Raw genomic sequence first — 18,886 nt, 5'->3', positions numbered from 1 at the left:
ACTTCCAGCACAGCTTTTTATGACAGGGAGACTCAGAAGAGCCCTTCACTTCCATCCATCCAGGCCTGCACCAGCCAGCCATCCAGCCAGCCAGCCAGCCAGCCAGCCAGCCGGCTGGCCAGCCAGCCAGCCAGCCAGCCAGCCAGCCAGCCGGCCGGCCAGCCAGCCAGCCAGCCAGCCAGCCGGCCGGCCAGCCGGCTAACCAGCCAGCCAGCCAGCCAGCCATCCAGCCAGCCAGCCAGCCAGCCAGCCGGCCAGCCAGCCAGCCAGCCGGCTGGCCAGCAAGCCAGCAAGCCAACCAGCCAGCCGGCCGGCCAGCCGGCTAACCAACCAACCAGCCAGCCAGCCAGCCAGCCAGCCAGCCAGCCAGCCAGCCAGCCAGCCAGCCTGCCTGCCGGGCCCTCAGCGCCAGGCCGGAGTCAATAGCCGGCGTGCCTCGCGGGTTCAGTTTCCTCTGTGAAAAGAAAGGAAATACGCTGAAAGGGGAGACACGTTTCAGTACGCGCCACCGGTTGCTTTAACAGTCCAGAGGAAGTGAGCTAGCTGGAGGGCGAGGAAGAAAAACGGGGGAAGGAGAAGTGGGTCAGCTCTGGACATTATTCCAGATTTATAGGCTGAAACATCCCCGAGGTGCTTTAAACTGGTCTCCATAAAGGCAACTAAGAGGAATTAAGGACGCTGCAATTACAGAAGTATTGTGGCAAAAACATCCATCTCCAAGAAGCAGTTTGACGACGGCTCCGCAGATTCTTCAGGAACGAAAGCACGCGTTTCGAAACGCTGTCAATAAACCCTTCAGGCTCCAAACCAACAGCGGCTCAGGCTTACGACGGGGACTCCACGGGGGATTGACTGCATGTGATTGAAGACACTTCTTGGTTTCTAAACTCATGAGTTATGGCCTGAGAGAGCGAGGGATGATGGGAGGGTGGGGGACAGAAACAAGCAAACAATTGTCTGTTTTCCACAGCGGACAGAAAGGAGGGACACAGCGCGTCTTCGCAACAGTCTTTGCTTTTTATTCTCTTTGCTGACAGATCGCTCACAGTTTCTGAAAGAATAACAATAAAAACTCGACTAAAACAGGAGAAAACAGTGTGAGAGCTACGTGTTCGGCACAGAGGGTTACACATGGACATGAGAACAACACCACACAGCTGGAATGGTTTGTACACACAGCTACAGATGGAAGAGAGGCAGCCCTGTGTGTGTGTGTGTGTGTGTGTGTGTGTGTGTGTGTGTCTGACACCACCAGGGTCATCTCAGGTCAAAATGGGAGGAATGGTGGCACACAAACACACACACAGACACAAAGGCAAGGCTCATTGGCACTTGTAGGACGGGCATGCGCGAGGAATGCCAACTCACATGGCCGCCCTCCCGCGCCGGAGGCCAGCAGCCCGTCTGCTGTGCCAACACCGGCGGAGCAGCGCGGCGCAGCGAGGCCTTCGGGCCTCCACGCCAAAGTCCTCGTGACTCGCGGCAAAACCCACATCAACCGTTTCTGCTTCCCTGAAACTCAGATCCGGGATTTGACCTGATTTTTGCTGTGTGTGAAGGTTTGGCCGATGTGACAGTCACTCTGATCAATGCAGAAACTGCATTACCCATAAAGCCGGACTACATGAAGCCAGCCCTTCCATGACACCACACTTCATAAGAAGCCTTTACATTGTGGCTCGGACGACTTCGTGTCAGAAAAACCTGACAAACTGTATTTAAACCATCAACAAATGGCATAAAGGTTTTCACGGCGGCAGCTTTCAGCTCTGCCCGTTCAGTGTTTGAGCAACAGGAGCTGAAAACACTCGCTTCCAGAAACATTACTTCACATCCTCGACCTTTCTGTGGGACAAAAACACTACAAGGTCACCAAAGAGTGCTACTCAGGAAATAAATAAAGAGAGACAGAATAAATATTTAGTGATGCGGGTCGGATCTGGAGGCCGTGGCGTCTTTAGTCACGTCAGAGCGCTCTTTCACATCACGCTGCGCATTAATAACAGGCTGGACCTGCAGGTTTAGAGTTTCTCTCTGCCCCCCCCCCCCCAACTCATGCTATGGACCCTTCTTACTGAAATCTTATCCACAAAGAGCTTCTGTGTGTGCGAGAGGGTTTATGGTTAAGACATCAGAAAAGAAACATTTGAGAAAAAAACAATGAAATACAGCTTAGTGTGTGATGAGCGAGCAGAGCTGGAGGGTCCACACACACACACGCACGCACGCACACACACACACACACACACACACAGGGTTTGCGTGTGTGTGTGACTCCAGGCCTCCCCTGCCTGTTGAGTTTGGTGTGCTCTGTCTGAGTGCAGCCTCTGGATCAGGCCCAGCTGAACGTATGTGGCTTTTAACATACCTCTGGTCACATGCCTCACGCCCTCTCAACCCCTCCCGCCGGCCGCGCTGTCCCAGCTCTGCTTTCCTAATCCTACAAACATTTTCTACGCGCATTCCTTCCCCCCTCTGCCCCACATCCTCTTCTTTCTTCCTCACATACACAAACATTCAAAGCTCTTCTCACTCTTCTTCACTGCTTTTCCTCTCTGCCTTCACGTCCTTTAGCTCTTTCTAGCAACACCCTACATGCAAACCACCGTTAGCACATTCTTCTTCTACTTCTAGCTGTTAGATCCACACACGCCTTCAGAGCTGGTCACAGGGCTGCGGCGGCTGGAGGGGGCACCGGGACCAAACACACCACTCAACAGGTAAAGGGGGCACCGGGGGCTCGATCGGTTCAGACAGGAGCTCAGACTGATGCTAAATGGTCCGTGAGTCCGTGGTCCTCTACAGAGAGCGACCCCCCCGTCTTATCCCACTGTACACCAGCGCAGGCCTGGGCTGGTTTCAGAAACATCTGGAACTGTTCTCTGTGGCATCTTTGTGGGGAACATGGAGGCATTCCAGCTCCCACTGACTGAAAAGGGGGGGGGGGGTCACAGAAACTGCAGTAATGCTCCTTTTGGAAAGGGAAGAAGAAGAAGAAGAATGGGAAGTCCATCCATAGTCTTTTCGCCTGCTGCCACGTGGTCTGTGTTCCAACACTACACGCTCCTTCATGCCTGGGGGGTGGGGAGGGGGGGGCTATACAGTGAGGCCCAGTGCATCTCCCCATTTTGTACTTTTCAAATGAGGTAGGACAAGGTTCAGTCACTTGTTCAACCCTCCACAGGTTCAGTCTTGCTGGAACAACATCCAAAGGTGGGGTGGGGGTTCAGGTGGGGGCTCAAGCGACACAATGGCTGGAGCTGAGAGCGGGGGGGGGGTTCCAGATATAAAACCAGGCCTTCCTGTGGTTCACTTCTCCAGCAGCTGCTTCCTCTGCTGCTCCCACAGGGCCTCCAGGTGGTCCGCCCTCTTCAGGGCAGCCTATCAGAGGAGAGAGCCATGTTTACACGCGCTGTCAGTCATTTCTCCTGGACTAATCACACTCTGACAGAAAGGCTGCTGTGCTTCGTCTGCTCTCTCACCTCATGCTGCTTCCGGAGACTATTGACGGTTTCCTCCTTCTTCAAGATGGCCGACTTCACTCTGGGAAATCACAGAAAGGAGGACGTGAATGAAAGACACAAAACAACGAGAGGTTTTGATTGCACTTTTCACTTCCCATGTGAAAACAACAATACCCCCCCCCCCATGGTGACTGTGGTGAAAACCATGGGAGCAGAAACGTGTCAGCCAGATCAAACGAAGCCACTCTTCCTCTCTTCCTTCCTCAAAACAAGAAGTATGAAAAGGGAAAAGGTCACATCTTTGGCTCTTTGTTGGAGAGCTGAGGTACCAAAACAAAAACTTTTAATCACATACAACAATCATGTGGGCAGAAATACCACAGATACAGACTGCGCAGGGTGCTTTATTCTGAAAACTGAGCAGATTCTGTGAGCCCTTCCTGTGTCTGGCTTCCTGTCCGGCTCAACCTGCTCTGAAACATGCTGCGGTGCTTCTGCTGGAATCGGAAAGATCAGCTGGAATTGCTGCGATCAGCTCGGACGGCCGGGTCGCAGCTGGAATGGGACGCGGCCGCGTCGCAGCTGGAATGGGACGCGCCCGGTGGAATTTGCGGCTAACACCAAACTTCAATGCTTCAGTGTAGAACGATATTTCAGACAACAGTTCATGTTTGTCCCTTTCCTGCTTCAATGTGACAGCGCTCCCTCCATGAAACGCTTCTCCCAGTTCGCTGGACTGGCCCTGACCTCAAACTCATCCAACACCTCTGGGATGAACTGGAATGCTGAGTCGTCAGTGCTCCTGCGGCTGAACGGGAGCGAATCCCAAAATGTGGTGGAAAGATTTCAGACGGTTGGAGTCTTTCCACTGAAGCGTATTAATACCAAAGGTTGTGGAACGAGACGCTGAACGTCACATATGGTGTAACGTTCAGCGTCTGAACACGTTCAGCGTAGGTGTCACAGAAACAGCGTAGCGCTGGAAGAGCCGCCCTGGAGGCCATGCTGACATTAACGAGGTCATGTTCAGAATGAGCCTCCTGACTCAGATCTCTCTTCTATCAGACAGTGGCACACACTCAGCGGAGAGCTCACGTTTCCACCTTTGATTGTTGCGCTGCAGACTGAACATGTGAGCCAGCGTTCCTTCGGACACCTTGACCAGGACGGGATCCGGCTGCGTGGAGTCCGCCTCTGACCTGGATCCTGAGGCGGTCTGTGCCTCCACACAGAGGGCCTTTCATCGTCTGCTGACGCTGAGCTACAGACAGTTTTGGCTTTGGAACTTCCAAACATGCCAACTGGTGAGCTCAGTTCATCAGATTGTATTTCACACAGAGGAACTCAAAGGCTGACTCTGTGCGCTGTTCGTCTGCGCTTCACCCGTTAGTGTGAGGATGACTGCGTCATATCTCCAACTACGATCAAAGTAACACGCCGTCGCACGTTCCAAAAGCTGTAAAAATCTACTTCTATCACTTTCTTCAGAGCACAGCGGTTCACTTAATCTCTGAAATCAGAGCCGTGTGTGATAACGCTGAGGCATTATGGGTGAACGAGCAAAGCTTGGTTCAGATGACGGTGTCATTACTTACCGCTGGTGAACTTCAGCCAGCTCCTCTTCCTTCTCCCTGCTGACCCTCTCCACCTCCAGCCGAAGCCTGGCTCGAACTTCCGACACCTCCACCTTCAACCTGCGGTTCTCCTCCTCCGTCATCACCAGCCGGTCGGCGAACTCCTGCCTGATCACCTCGGCCAGGCTGCGGCGCTCGTCCACCAGCTTGTCCCTGGTCTGAGCAGAGTTCAGGAGGACGTTAGAGTGGGACCTGTTTTCTGTGTTGTGCTCTTTGTGGGACAGAAGAGTGACAGAGCGGTAAGACGCAGAGTCTGAAGCCCTCTTCCTCTGACGGACTGACTCACCTGTGCGATGTCTTCGGTCTCCTGGTCCTTCTGTCTGAGCACGGCCTGGAGTCTCATCAGCTCTCCCTCCATCTCCAGATGCTGCTTCCTCAGCTCTTGTTGCTTCTCCATGGCCGTCCTCTCCGAGCGCTCCAGCTCCCTCAGCTCCGCCTCGTACTTCTCCCGCACGCGCTTCACCCTGACAACAGCGCCATGGCGGATGATTCAAACTCTTAGAACATTTGGTGAAGCTGCACTTTAGAAATCGTGCAACACTCAGTGGACACACACACACACACACACACACACACACACACACACACACACACACACACACACACACACACACACACCTGCTGTCAGCTGCCCTCTCACACTCCTCTTTGTCCTTGCTGGTCTCCTCCTCCAGCGTCCAGATGGCGAGCTCGATCTCCTTGTCGCGTTCCCGTCGCAGACCTTCTTTGAGCTCGCGCTCGCGGCTCAGCAGCCACACTTCCTGTGGACACACACACACACACACACACACACACACACACACACACACACACACACACACACACACACACACACACACACACACACACACACACACACACACACACACACACGCTGTCTGTCTGGGCTGCTTTCTCACCTCATAAAGATGCACATACACATAAAAGAGCGACGTAACACACCCAGGGTCAGATACACTCGTCATCAGCTCCTTGTTGGTTGAGTCTCTACAGAACTCTCTGGCTGCTCTTCCTCATCATGTGTGATGAACACCCTGAGTGATTCATCCAAGTCAAACTCAAGCAGAGGGCTGGAAAGCACGAATCATCCTCACTTTGTTGGACCTTAGCTGGTGACTACTTGCCCTGTAAAAACACCTTTTTTAGCTTTTTTGTTCTTTTTACTCTGAGCTAACTTCCCCTCGTATCGACACAGCTGCTCTCGACACACCTGTAATCTTATATTTGCACTGCACTAAGAATGAGCACATAATACCGACAGTGTTTGTGTGGTTTGCTGCACTTCACTGTGAACAATAGAAGGAGCAGTTTCGAGCAGGTTCAGGACAAAAGAAGAAGAAAGCAGCTGCACACATTCATAACGGAGAGTCAACAAACCTCCTTCTTCTTGTAGTTTTCTTCCCAGGTCTGCTTCTCCATATCCAAACGCTCCTGTAACACCTTCATCTCCACCTAATTACACACACAACACTCCCAGTTAGCACATTTCTGCAGGATGTTGACAGAAGTGCAAACGTCTGACAAACACAGTAAGTTCGATCTCTGGACGTCATTCTGCACAGTTTCTGCTCATCACCTGGTGTCTCCTCTCCTGCTCCTCTCTGCTCTTGTCCAGCTCGTCTCTGAGGGCTCGTCCAGCCAGAGAGCTGTTCTCCTCCAGCTGCCTCCGCAGGTCCTCCAACTCAGCGCGCTGCCTGTCGGACAAACACGAAGAAGAGCCTTGAAAAGCAGAAGCACAATAATATTCCCACAAAATGTCCAAGAGTCAAGTCACCACAGATGTTTGAGGCAGCAGCACATCTGCCTGACAGTGCTGTTACAGGCCCAGGACACGTTTAGTCTTACTGTGCAGACAGGGACGGCGGTCAGCATCGTCAATGTGAGATGAAACTTCACATTACAAAAAGTCAATATTAGGGTTTAACCCGGCATGTAAATGTCTGACTTCAGTCCTCTGTCTTCTAATGGTCTCTTGTTTGACAGCCAAGCAGCTGCAACAGCATTTTTTAAGGAAAGAAATCTGTAAGGACAGTATGTGTTAGATAATCCTGGTGGGACTGTGGGGGACATGGACTCTCAAACACAAACAATCTCACAGTGGTAATAAACACATTCTCTGCAGGAGCAGGACGGTGGGGACGACAGGAACAGTTCGTCCACTCTGCAACAAACATGTGTAAACTGGAAGCTGTGCCAGAGGCTCCTCAGGAGTGTCCCAGCATTACGAAGCCAGCCTGGAATCTACAGAGGACCCAGCGTGTTTTCCACTGCTTCAGCCTCTTATTCTGGAGGCTAGTAGAGAAGTTTCAGGGGAACGTCTCCTGCACGACTAACAGCTTCACATCCTGCTTTATGTCCTCAGGTTTTCACCGTGGAAACACACAGGCAGGCGACCTTTGGCCTTACCTTGCCGCCAGCTGAGCCAGCCGCTCTTTTTCATCAGCCACCTCCTTGTAGAGACGCCTCCTCTGCTGCTGCAGGGACAGCTCCTCCTCCTGAAGCTGCTTCTCAAATCTGACACACACGTAAACAAAGACACACACGCCTGAATCTGACTGTTCACGGGCTGCTAAAATCAACATGAACGACGTCTGACAGAGCACACAAGCATGCGACTAATCAATGAAACTCCTGCCAACAGCCTTTAACGTGGCTGACTCATTAACTGTGCTGGTGTGGAACGAGATCAAGCCTGGATGGATGAAAAATGAGATCTGTGCCTCTCTTGTCTTGCAGTACAGCATCATGATTTCAGCGCTTCCAAAAATAATCCCGAGGAGGACATTGAACTAACTGTTCAGGCTGAAGGCCGTCTCTTAATGCTTTAAGCTGCACAGAGGCTGTTTGGTTTGTGAGACCTTTACTTTGAAGCTGCTTCCTGTTTAATTTCTCCTTTGGTTCAAGAGACGAGTACAAGTTTGGATGTTTTTAAGGTTTTAAGCTACCATCTACGGCGTTTATTGGTGCTCCTTGAGTCTATGAAATACACAAAGAATGTAAGCCAAGTAAGACAGAATATAGATCCGCTCTAGCAGTATGTGGTGTGTGCTCCTGTACAGAAGGCCAGGGTGAGTGATGAGGACGCGACATGCGTACCTCTGTTTGCCCAGCTCCCTCTCCCTCTGACACTGCTCCTCCTTCTCCCTCTCCAGCTGCTGGCGGAGCTCCTCACACTGGCGGACGTAGCGCTGCGCCGCCCGCTCGTCCGCCTGCTGCAGCTCCGCCTCGTGGAGCGTCCGCAGCTTCTTCAGCTCCTGTTTGTGCTTCGAGATCAGCTTCTGGATCTCTGGCTCCAGCCCTGAGGGAGGAGGAGAAGCCGATGATGCTCTGTGGCCAGTCGGGGTCTGCAGAGTGACCACAGCTCAAATGTGCTGGGAAAAAATGGGATGATTCCAGCTTTTTTACATGATAATTCAGGATGAGTCAAATGACTGTGAGGCAGGTTTATTTTAGGCCTAGATGTCAGTGAAAACACACCAAAATCACCACTGAGTGAAGAAATACAAACTCTTGTGGGTGCTGAAGCCCTGTGGCTGTACAAACAGCTCATCAGCACTGGCTGACAACTGACTGGGACTTTTCATGGGATCAGCTCATCACAGGCAGCAAGTAGAAGAACAACACAGCAGGTCTGTGGAGACAGAACTGTACCTCTCTGTCCACGCTGTGGTTAACAGGCCGAAAATGCAAAAACCAGCAGCTGCATACAGTGTGAGTGACGACTTCAACAGGCGAGCTTTGTGCTCACGTACAGTAAAGAACACTTTCATATGAACACTACACAAACTGCAGCGCGACGGCAGGTTGAACTCCCAGCTGCTGGAGGGTCAGAGGCCTTACAGAGGCCACGCGGGAAGAAGCTGAAGTCACGTCAGCTGAAACATCCAAAGATCGATCAGAGATCAAAGGCGACATCTTTTCTACCTTTCCAATGTCAGTGTCCTCTAAGACAGAGAAGACTCACAATGAACAGTTTGAAAAAACCTGTCCACATTCTTCTTCCTGGTCAAAACACGGTGCCTACATTACCCACAATGCACCTCTGACAGTCCAATCCGCCATCCAGGTGCCTTATGCTGGTCACCCGTCTGAAGCAGAGATGAGGAGTGGGCTGCAGAGGTGTGGTAAACTCACCTCCTTCTAACTCCACCCTCAGAGTTTTTAGCTTTTTTTTCACATTTGCAGTTGTCCTCCCCCAAAACCTGCAAACTTACTTTACTGTGCGTAAACAGGAGATTATCCCTAACACAGTCCTTTAATGGCATCTCTTCTAAAAATCACAAATCATGACACATGGGAGAGCGAAGGCTTCATGGACTGAGTCTGGTATCAGAGTAGATCAGGGCTGAGATCCTTTCATACATCTTTCTTTTATGTCTGAACAACAGCAGGACGGCGGGAAGGAGGCGCCGCCATGCTACATTCAAGGAAAAGGACCCATGACACCTGCACAGTGGAGGAGTGTGTGTACTCCATAAGAGCAGGCAGGGAAAGTTACTCCCAGGATTACACACATTTGCTTATTTCTGCCCTGGTCTTAACAGAGCTTTAGCAAAGATGCCTTAATCTCAGATTTCCGCTGTGAGCTCAGGCTCTGTTTACACTACCTTTGACTGTGATCTCTTTAATCTTCTTGGTCTTCTCGTCAATCCATTTCTCCCGGCGGATCTTCTCCGTGGCGCTCATTAGCTCTTTCAACTTCTTGATTTCCTGCAGAGGGAGGGGGTGGAGGAGGGAGGAGGGTCAATTATGGTGGCACAGCGAAGTGACGGTGGCCCCTCAGACAACAGCAGTGAAAAGCAAAGACCATACTTTGGAGGTCTCGGGATCAGTTTAGGTGGTGACAACAAGGACAAACTAAACACCAACAAAGACACCACACAGGTAAGAAGAGGAGGAGGAGGAGGGTTCAGTCTGGGCAAGACAATTATCCAAATAACATAAAGCAACGTGAACTTTAGGTCTAAATCTGGAGATAAATGAGAAAAGACCGAGGAGACTCACATGCAGACAGACTGGCCAACGGACGTGGAGAGGGACAGACAAATGAAAGGACAAGGAACGGTAGAATGAGAGAGATGACTGTGATGAGCATGGATGGATTACAGGAGAAAAAAAGTTACCTCACACAAGGGACCCAGAATTTGCCACACCTAAAAGCCAGAGAAAAACAGGTATACAGACAAGGACAGAGAATGACAGCCAAGAAGAAGAGGAAGAAGAAGAGAGAGGGGGAAAAACAGAGAGAAGACAGTTAAAAGCAGCGCTGCAAGAAAGCAAGTTCCACACGACGATCAGGCACGACGCGCAGCAGAAGCAGACCAGCAGGAGTTATCTGAGCCAAACCCTTCAATCCTCACGGAAACAGTCAATTATCACTGCAGCTCACGATCTTCAGCCGGTGGAAAAATCTCACCATTTCATGCTGCTCCTGCATTTGTGCGATCTTCTTGGTGTACTTCTGGTCCACCTGCTTCAGCTCTCCCACCACCCCTTCGCAGCGCTCGCTCAAAGCCTTTTTATCGTTGATCAGCTGCAGAAACACGGAGCATGTTTCAGACGTGGAGGCACACGTGTGAGAAAGGTTCGATGCTGCAGGATCGGACTGTACCTGATCAATGAACGTGAGGTGTCTCTGGATGGTGGACTCGTACTGTTCCTTCTGGAGCTGGAAGTTCCTGATCAGCTCCTTCTCGGTCTCCTTCACGTGTCTCACCGTCAGCTCCCTCTGCTGGGCCTGAGGGACAGGGGAGGAGACAGAGACAGTGAACACACCTGAGGACGGTCATCTGCAGCGGCTAACAGGACCAGCTGTTCTGGAACATGTGTGCACTCCCTCACCAGCGCCGTCTGCAGCATGTTGACGGTGCGCTTCTTCTCCTCCAGCTCCAGCTTGATTCTCATCATGGAGCCGGTGACCTCGGCGGCGGTGGCAGATGCCTGCTCCACACCGACCAGCTCCTCCTCCGACAGCACAGCCTGAGATCACACAGCAACCCGTCGACACGCGTCAGCCTTTTTGTTATTAATGAGGAAATCTAACAACCACAGGATGAATATAATCTCACCACTGATAGATTTGGGTTGACTGACTCAAAAAACATCTACCCTCAGCTTCATTTATCTAACACAGAGACAGTGGTTGTTGGAATGAGACCACAAAGAAACAAACGCTTGCGTGAGTTTCAGAAATCGCTGACCTCTCTGTGTGACCCTGAAGTAACCGAGCGTGGTCTCTCCTGTTCAGACTTCTCCATCTCATCCAGGAAGCTCATGATGCTCTGCAGCTTGGCCTCGGAGAGCAGGGCGCCCCCGTCTGGCAGGGCGGGGTGGTGGCTCAGCTGGCCGTGACGCTCCAGGTTGTCGGTGGTCAGAGAGTTGGAGTCTCCGTCCTTCAATGAGAGACACGGTGGAGACGCAGATTACAGTCATGGCTTAATTTGATTAACGTGTTTTTTCCGGGACAAAGAAAAGAAAAAGGTCCCTCTGGCTGAAGATGAGCACAGCAGAGGTGGGACATGAAAACTGCAGGCGATGAGACGCCATGCTGCACTGAGGCCGTCTCACCTCATCGATCCAGGCGTATTTCTCCTTGCGGTAGCACTTCAGCTCGGACAGACTCTCTGGTTCCTCCTCTAACAGCTTCAGGGTGTCCAGCAGCTCGTTGAGGGTGGTTTTGGACTGAGCCCTGCTGGACAAAGCTCCCTGCCGCTGGTCCTCCACACTCACCGACCTCTGCAGGATCTCCTGGAGCGTGGAGAAAACAAACATGTGCGTGCTTTAGCATTGTACGCTGGCAGAGGGAGCCCGATCAGACCCGCTGAAGGCCAGCTGAAGGTTTTTCATTACTTACCTGTGAAGACTGGGAACCTCTGCAATTGGACAAAGCTGGGGAAACAGCTCTGAAGCTGGAGAGGTCACCCAACTCAGCCACAATATTCAGATTGGAGTCTGTGGAAACATTTGAGCATCATGGTTATAACAGACTGCTCACTCTCACGTGTTCTTGGCGTTCAGTGGGGCTTCATGACGTCGATACCTGTGTTTTTAGCTTTCACATTGGTGGGTGACATGGGGCTGTTGTTGCTCGGTGAGGCTGTGCTCTTGTTGACTGGCGAAATCTTGGGCGGTTTCTTGCGTCCTACCCCAGCAGTCGGCCTCACGTTGTCCTGGTCCAGCCCGGCGACATGCTGCGCCTCTGAACCCCGCTGGGATCTCTTCTGCTGTAGCTCCTGTGCCACACCACCAGATGGAGACATTACACAACCAAGAGGACCCAACAAGCGCCGTGAGAAGATGAGCACTTTAAAAACATTTAGTTTTACCCTGAATTAGGGTTTACAACAGCGTACGTACATCAGAGGTGTTGACCTGGGCGGCGGTGAGGCGGGCCAGGCGAGCTTTCTCTTTGCGGATCAATTTCCTGTCGTTCTCCTGATGCTGCTGCTCCAGGCAAATGTCTACCTCCGCTCTGTCCTCCTGATCCTACGGGTGGAAAACAGACAGGATTTGTTAAACATCCCGAGAAAGAGACAGAGAGAGAATGAAGGAGTGGGAGAGCTAAGAGTTACTTACCTGGGAACACTGAGAGCATCTGTTATTGGACAACGCCGGGGAAACGGCTCGAAAGCTCAGCTCAGCAAAGTCAGCCACAACATTCAGATTGGAATCTGGGGAAACCAATAACTAATCAATACATTTAAAACAATACAATCGTATTATCCACGTATGAAACACCACAGCACAAAACACCACAAGATACCACGAGAACACCACGAGGACGGCAGGTTTCTGTGGCAGTGTGTGTGTCTCTGTGCACTGGAAGTCATTTCTCTACAGTCGTTCTTTTGACTCTCAGACTCTTCGATGTCCAGAGACGGAAGACTTAAAAGAGGCCGGAACAGAGACACACAGACCTGTGTTCTTGGCTTTGACGTCGGTGGGTGACATCGGGCTGTTGTTGCACGGCGAGGCTGGACTTCTGTTGGTGGGGGAGATCTTGGGCGGCTTCTTGCGTCCAGCTGCGCCGGTCTGCCTCAGGCCGTCCAGCTCCACCTCAGCTGCATGCTGCACCTCTGCACCGTGCTGCGCTCTTTTCTGCTGCAGCTCCTGCAACACAACACCAGGGGGAGACACAGCACAATGTTTACATAATGTAAGAGCTCATAATGTCGGAACGACTCCCCACAAAGAGGCCTGGTTCAAAGGACCAGTGGTGAAGGTCATGAAGTGTACTTCAGTTTCTAGTTTTGGTAATGCTTGTCCAAAACGTTCTTTTTTTGTTTAGAGAAAGCTAACATGTGGAGGACATGATTTCAAACATGTAGTAAGAAAGATGTGCCTAAAAAAAGATGCTTCTGATTATTATGGGAAGCGTAGGATCCAGTGTTTTTGCACTTGACACGTTAATGATGAAAAGTCAGACTGTCTCAGGCTCTGCTGTATCAGTTTTGTCCATCTTTTTAAAATATGTCTCTTTGTTGAGGGGAAATACTGGAACCGCTGGAGTAAATCAGAGGTGGGCACCTGGATGGCAGCGAGGCGAGCCAGACGAGCTTTCTCCTCACGGATCCGTTTCCTGTCTTCGTCCTTTTTCTGCTGCTGCTCCAGGCGACTGTCCTCCTCTGTCCTCTCCTCCCACTCCTGAAAGAAAGAGACGCAGATAGTGTTACTGCAGCAGCCGTTGTAAGAAGCAATGAAACCAGCTCAGACCAGGAGGAATAAAGGGTTAGGGAGTGAGCAGCATGGGGACAGATGGATACCTTTCTTTTACTGGAAAGGATGTGTCTGAGTGCCGCCTGGTCAGCCTGTTTTCTCTTGGCATGGCGTCTGTACCAGCGCTGGATGGTGAGTGCTGCCTGGTTCACCTGCTGAATAAACCTTCCAACACACAAAAGAACTGCACTGAGTCGCAGAACAACTGACACGGCACAGTAAACACACAGCAGAAGCCCTGAAGCCCCCCTGAGGCCGCTCAGCGGGTCTGACCTCTCGGCCTCCTCCTCGGTGACCTCCCTCCTCCGAGGCAGGACGGGGCTGCCGCGCTGGGCCGACACTGGAGATCTGTTGTTGGAGCTGGAGGAAGCTGAGGAGAAGTTCTTCTGGGACTTTGTCAGCGAGCCATTCTCAAGCGACACCTCGTCGTTTGCTGTGGCCTTCAGGATGTTGCTGAGAGACAAATACGGTTGATGACATCCTTCAACGCTAGACTTCAACTGAGACGCGTGTAACTGACAAGTGTCTGCATGAAGATGTGACGGCTGATTTCTTAAACTCATCTTCAGTACGAGTTTGTGTATTTCGTACCTCTGGAACTGATCAGGTAAACACTGAATATGACCTTCAAACACATGACATTGATTATTTTGGAGGCAGCCGGCTCTAACTGGCTGAAATCGAGCATTTTTTTCTTTACGGTTGACGTCAGCTTTAATCGCTGAATCAACCAAACCAATGCCGGCCAAGTAATTGTGCTGATTTCAGGACATACTTAAACGACGGCTTCTGGTTGGAGCTTTTCGGCGTGAGAGGTTTCTCAGAATAGTTGTTGTGTAAGATGGTGGTGACGGAGTTCCCCACAGCTCCCTTGTTGCTCCTGGGAAAAAGGAAAAAGCACGGTGACTCTCTCCAGGAAACACTTCTCACTTACTAACCAGCATGTGATGGCAGGTGTGTTTAGAACGCACGGCCACCTTTTCTCCCTTCACCCTTTCAAGGCTTTACAGTAACTGATACTGCTCACAAACTCTGCCCACACAGTTTGGTTTTTTGACAATTTTCTTTACAGAAAAAGTCTGTGTGTGGGTGGAATTCCTGAAGGCAGTATCAGCTGCCATGATCAACAGGTATGAAACACGAGACGCAGGTAGAAGCACAGAATGCTGCAGTGCAAGTCGTCAGCGGGCTGAGGCGAGGCTCGCCCCTGCTCAGAGACGCTGCCCACCTGTTGTTGGCAGTGAAAGTGGCAGCCAGAGCGATGCCGGGCTCTCTTTTCTTCAGGCTGGTGGGAGAGTCCACGCTGCCAGTGCTGCGGGAGCTGGAGTGCAGGGGGAAGGCTCTGGGCTGGTCGTCCTTAAAGAATGGAGAATACATGTGTTACGGCCTGAATCTGACACACTTAAAACTCACTTGTTTTTAATGTTTGGAAAGCAGGAAACACTTTTGGTGAGCTGGGTCACCTTTGGAAAAACTGTCTGATACTGGCAATGCCTTTTAGCGACTTAGCATAAGTAAGGTAATGATCAACATATATGTTAAATCAAGTGTGATGACAAGTGAGCAAAGGTCAGAGTGTGGCTGATGACAAATACCAGGATGTTCCATGTGGTTCTGTCTGGTGACGCCTTGCAGAGGCTGGCCAGCTTCTTGCGTCCATCTGAGCTGCTGTCAAACAGGGACAGGTAGTCCTCACTCTGGTCCTGACTGGGAAATGCACACAAACCAACCACAGGTTAGATCCATTGTCTTCTGTAGAACAATACAGCACTGTACTTTTTGCCATGAGTCAAATGGCCACTGGAGTCAACAGAGGCCAAAGCATTCGCACTGATAGACGCCCCTCCAGCAGGGTGGAAAGCATGTATGTTTTATAGCTTGAGTGAAGGGACTCTTTGAAAGATGGACGCAGCAGCTGTGAGCCACGGAAATTACTTCAAATCTGTCCTAGTGAATGGGGGGGGGGCATTCTTTGCTCAATTTCCACAGAAAAAGAGCTTAGCGGTGCACAACACACAACTAAACCACCTGACACAAAGCAGGGGCCGTGAGTCATGCTTTTAGTGGCAGCTTTGTGACTAAATGTTGTAATAACAGCTGCAGAAATGCGAACTCATCCCCTTCTCCGCCCCCCCAGCACTGCAATTCAGTATGTAGCAGCTGACCGTCTGCTGGGGGGAATTCCGTTATGGATTCCATGTAAATGCGTGCGTGCATACGTTGATCCCAAAGGCCCGTCAGTCATCCTTCAAATAGCCTGACACACCAGCACCTCCATCACTGGGCGACCTCCTGTCTGCTCTGGCCTCCACTGGTATCTGTGCTGCAGCCTGCCCTGTGTGTATCTTTGGAAGGGGGGGGGGGGGGAGTGAAGCCAGCTGGCCCAATGAAAAGCAATCTGACAACACTATTCAGGCAGCACATTCCTCTGCTTTTTGCTTTAAAAGAGGGTGATGCATGAAGGGGGGAAGCAGTGGAGAGGGGTGGTGAGTGACCCACTGACTGCCATGAAAGACTCAGAGACTCAGGGGGGGGGTATTTAGAAAGTCTTAAAATTTAAAGCCCCTCTGCTCTGCATCCTCAGAGGCAGCGGGGGGGGGGGGGGGGGTGGGTGGCGGCAGCTGCCGGACAATAGAACCAGAGCGTGCACACACACTTCTCCTCTCACTGGCTCCTGGTGGAGGGGGTAACCTGACCTCGAGGTCCTGGCCCTCCCCCTCTAACCTGGGACAAAGCAAGTCGCTGCACCCCGCGACCCTGGCAACAGCCGCCCAGCCTCCCTCCACCCTTTATCATGCAGGAGCTGGCGCGTCACAGCTCCCATTGTCCACAGAGCTGAAGCTTCAGGGCTGCCAGCTGTTGCTCACTGAAGAGAAGCACCCTGGTTTTAATGGCAAAGGCTCCATGCAAGCCGGCTCAGCTGCAGAGATTGTCCCTGGTTATACAAGAGCGCCTGACACACATTATCTAAACGCAGGCATTCCTTTCTGTCATTTCCAAACACGGCCTTCATATTTCAGAAGCATGCATGTCACTATGAAGGTCATTTGATGATCTAACTGAATCTTAAGAGCAAGTTTGTCCCGAGGCTCTGCAGAGTACGTGTAACAGCACATACTGTGCTGCATGCAGTTCAGTGTGTCAATGTCAGTGATAAGGAATGAGGAAAACAGACTCAGAGACATGAGAGGGTCTGCAGGTGTGCGTGTCGGTGTGCGTTTCTACCTTAAACCCATGTTGGCCTGCTGATTAACCTGAGTGGTGCTGTTGGACCTCCTCAGGTTCTTGATGGAGCGGGAGCTACCAAAGCTGGCATCGCTCTGTGGATTTAAAAGGCCCGTTACTGTATTAGAAAACCTGTTTGTAAGCTTTACACACTTGGTATCATGAAGAATTCTGAAACAAGCAACCAAGCAGGAGACAGTCCTGGTTTTCTCATTCCTGCATCTTGAACAGATTATGTTATAACTCATAAATTATGTGCAGCTCTATTCTGCTGCCAGTGCAAAAGGACACATGTGGCAGTGCGCAGTTACTCACCAGGGTGTTGCGTTTTCCTCTGCTGTCGCTGGCCACAGAAACCGACACAGACCGAGAGAAGTACTTCCCAGGTGACGCGCTGCTGGGTCTTTTGGAGATGGAAAGCTGGGCACCTGACAAGCTGAGGTCCAAGGCATCTCCTGAGACGCTTGTCGGGATGGATGAGGGGCTGCGTGTTGTATGCATCCTCAGAAAACCTGGAACAGAACAAAGCAGACCTGGATATGAGACACAATAGGCCCCTTGAGCTGTTTGAGCAGGGTTTCATTGGGCACAACCACAACAACAGAGGAAGTAACAGCCACTTTCCATTGACTGTTTTGTCTCCAAGCGTAACCAACAACAAAACCACTGACTATTCTTACTCCAGCTGGGGAGACCTGACAGAGACAACAAGCTGAAGTCCAAACAGGAGAGTCACTAACTGCACTTCATTTCTTAGGTGCTGCTCTGAGCTTTGACAGATGGAGTTTCATGTCAGCTAAACTAGCTCACAGGTAAAACCTAAATAAACAAAATGAAACGCAGCTGAGAGCGCGAGGCTAACGCTGCCTGACGTCCAAACAGAGCGCGAGCACCTCTCAGTCCAGCTCTCCTCAGACGGAGGCTCCGCTGTGGCAGGTGTACGTTAGCTGTTAGCTAACGTTAGCATCTTCCCATCACAAAATAAGAGTGAGGAGAGTGATAAGCATGATGAAAATCAATAGTTATTAACGCTGAACGGGAGCAAACGGCTACAAAGCGGTCGTCAGCTAACGCAAATGAAGCTACCATAATAATACTTGCTAGTTATCTTAATACTAGGAACCGTTCAGTAAGCTAACACACTAATAATACCGTTGACTGGGACAGATTATTCCCACCTGATCCAAATCTGGATGTTTTGCACAGTAACGTCAGTGAAGCACAATAACGTTCATTTACATTGATTTGTTAAATCACCGCCTCGTCTCGGACGTAACACTCAGCTAATGTTAACCGTTATTTCCCAGTTATTAATAAGTTACGCTGGTTTTTAAGACGGATAAAAACGGTTGGTTTTCAGGTGAAGTCTTGTCAAAGCGAGCACATCAAGCTAACAGTTAACGTCTTCAACGTCTCTGCAATGAACCCTAAAATGCTGGTTGTTGAACAAGCAGAGCGGCGTTAACTACTCACTTCAGGAGCTGGATGGCACCATCGCTGATAATCTCTAATACGCCTTCACGGTTGTGTTTTAATCCCCAGCACAATCCCTTGACACCCAGCGAAAGTAGTCCGTTGACTCGGGACAAATACGGAGAGCCAAATAACGCTTGAGATCATCGCTGTGGTAACGACACAGAGCGAGTCTGCCTCTCGGCGTCTGTGATTGGTGGAAAAAGAATAATAGCGCTTCATTCGTGAATCTGATAGGCTCAGCAGAGCTGTCTGTATACTGTGTAAATCCCAAGAGGCGTGCTCAAAACAGGGTTTGGTTGAGCTTGCATGGGGAGGCGTGATGGCAGTGACATTATTTTAAGTTATCAGTGTTGTTGGGAAACAGACAGAAAA

General features: G+C 51.0%; 1 protein-coding gene across 4 annotated transcripts; it reads right to left on the bottom strand.

The window, feature by feature from the left end:
• Positions 1–3,272: 3,272 nt before the first annotated feature.
• On the bottom strand, positions 3,273–18,675 carry cep131 (centrosomal protein 131). Of its 4 annotated transcripts, none has more exons than XM_070990215.1 (30): positions 18,512–18,675; positions 17,354–17,550; positions 17,039–17,133; positions 15,409–15,520; positions 15,042–15,169; positions 14,589–14,693; positions 14,087–14,266; positions 13,861–13,978; positions 13,625–13,741; positions 13,015–13,207; positions 12,674–12,768; positions 12,455–12,583; positions 12,138–12,330; positions 11,952–12,049; positions 11,666–11,845; positions 11,299–11,490; positions 10,940–11,077; positions 10,710–10,835; positions 10,515–10,631; positions 10,222–10,251; positions 9,706–9,808; positions 8,195–8,396; positions 7,505–7,612; positions 6,675–6,792; positions 6,476–6,550; positions 5,717–5,859; positions 5,385–5,562; positions 5,060–5,256; positions 3,483–3,543; positions 3,273–3,381 (listed from the first exon to the last, which is right to left on the bottom strand). In XM_070990215.1, exons 2-30 carry the CDS (start codon positions 17,537–17,539, stop codon positions 3,310–3,312), a joined length of 3,789 nt encoding a protein of 1,262 aa, XP_070846316.1. In that variant the 5' UTR covers positions 17,540–17,550; positions 18,512–18,675; the 3' UTR covers positions 3,273–3,309. The 4 variants fall into 4 exon arrangements, with proteins under 4 accessions (XP_070846316.1, XP_070846317.1, XP_070846318.1 ...); XM_070990216.1 differs by having other exon boundaries at positions 12,470–12,583; XM_070990217.1 differs by lacking the exon at positions 10,222–10,251.
• Positions 18,676–18,886: the final 211 nt, after the last annotated feature.

This window comes from Chaetodon trifascialis, chromosome 21 (assembly GCF_039877785.1).
Source record: "Chaetodon trifascialis isolate fChaTrf1 chromosome 21, fChaTrf1.hap1, whole genome shotgun sequence".
Taxonomy (NCBI): Eukaryota; Metazoa; Chordata; class Actinopteri; order Chaetodontiformes; family Chaetodontidae; genus Chaetodon; species Chaetodon trifascialis.
Note: the sequence above shows the minus strand (reverse complement) of the source record. Positions and strands in the feature narration are given on the sequence as shown.

Excerpts from the sequence above, each read along its gene's own strand:
- cep131 (XM_070990215.1), bottom strand. The coding sequence starts at position 17,539 with ATGCATACAACACGCAGCCCCTCATCCATCCCGACAAGCGTCTCAGGA. Across the intron at positions 13,742-13,860 it reads TCCTTTCCAGTAAAAGAAAG|GAGTGGGAGGAGAGGACAGA; the intron begins GTATCCATCTGT and ends TCTTTCTTTCAG. Across the intron at positions 3,544-5,059 it reads CTGGCTGAAGTTCACCAGCG|AGTGAAGTCGGCCATCTTGA; the intron begins GTAAGTAATGAC and ends GTGATTTCCCAG.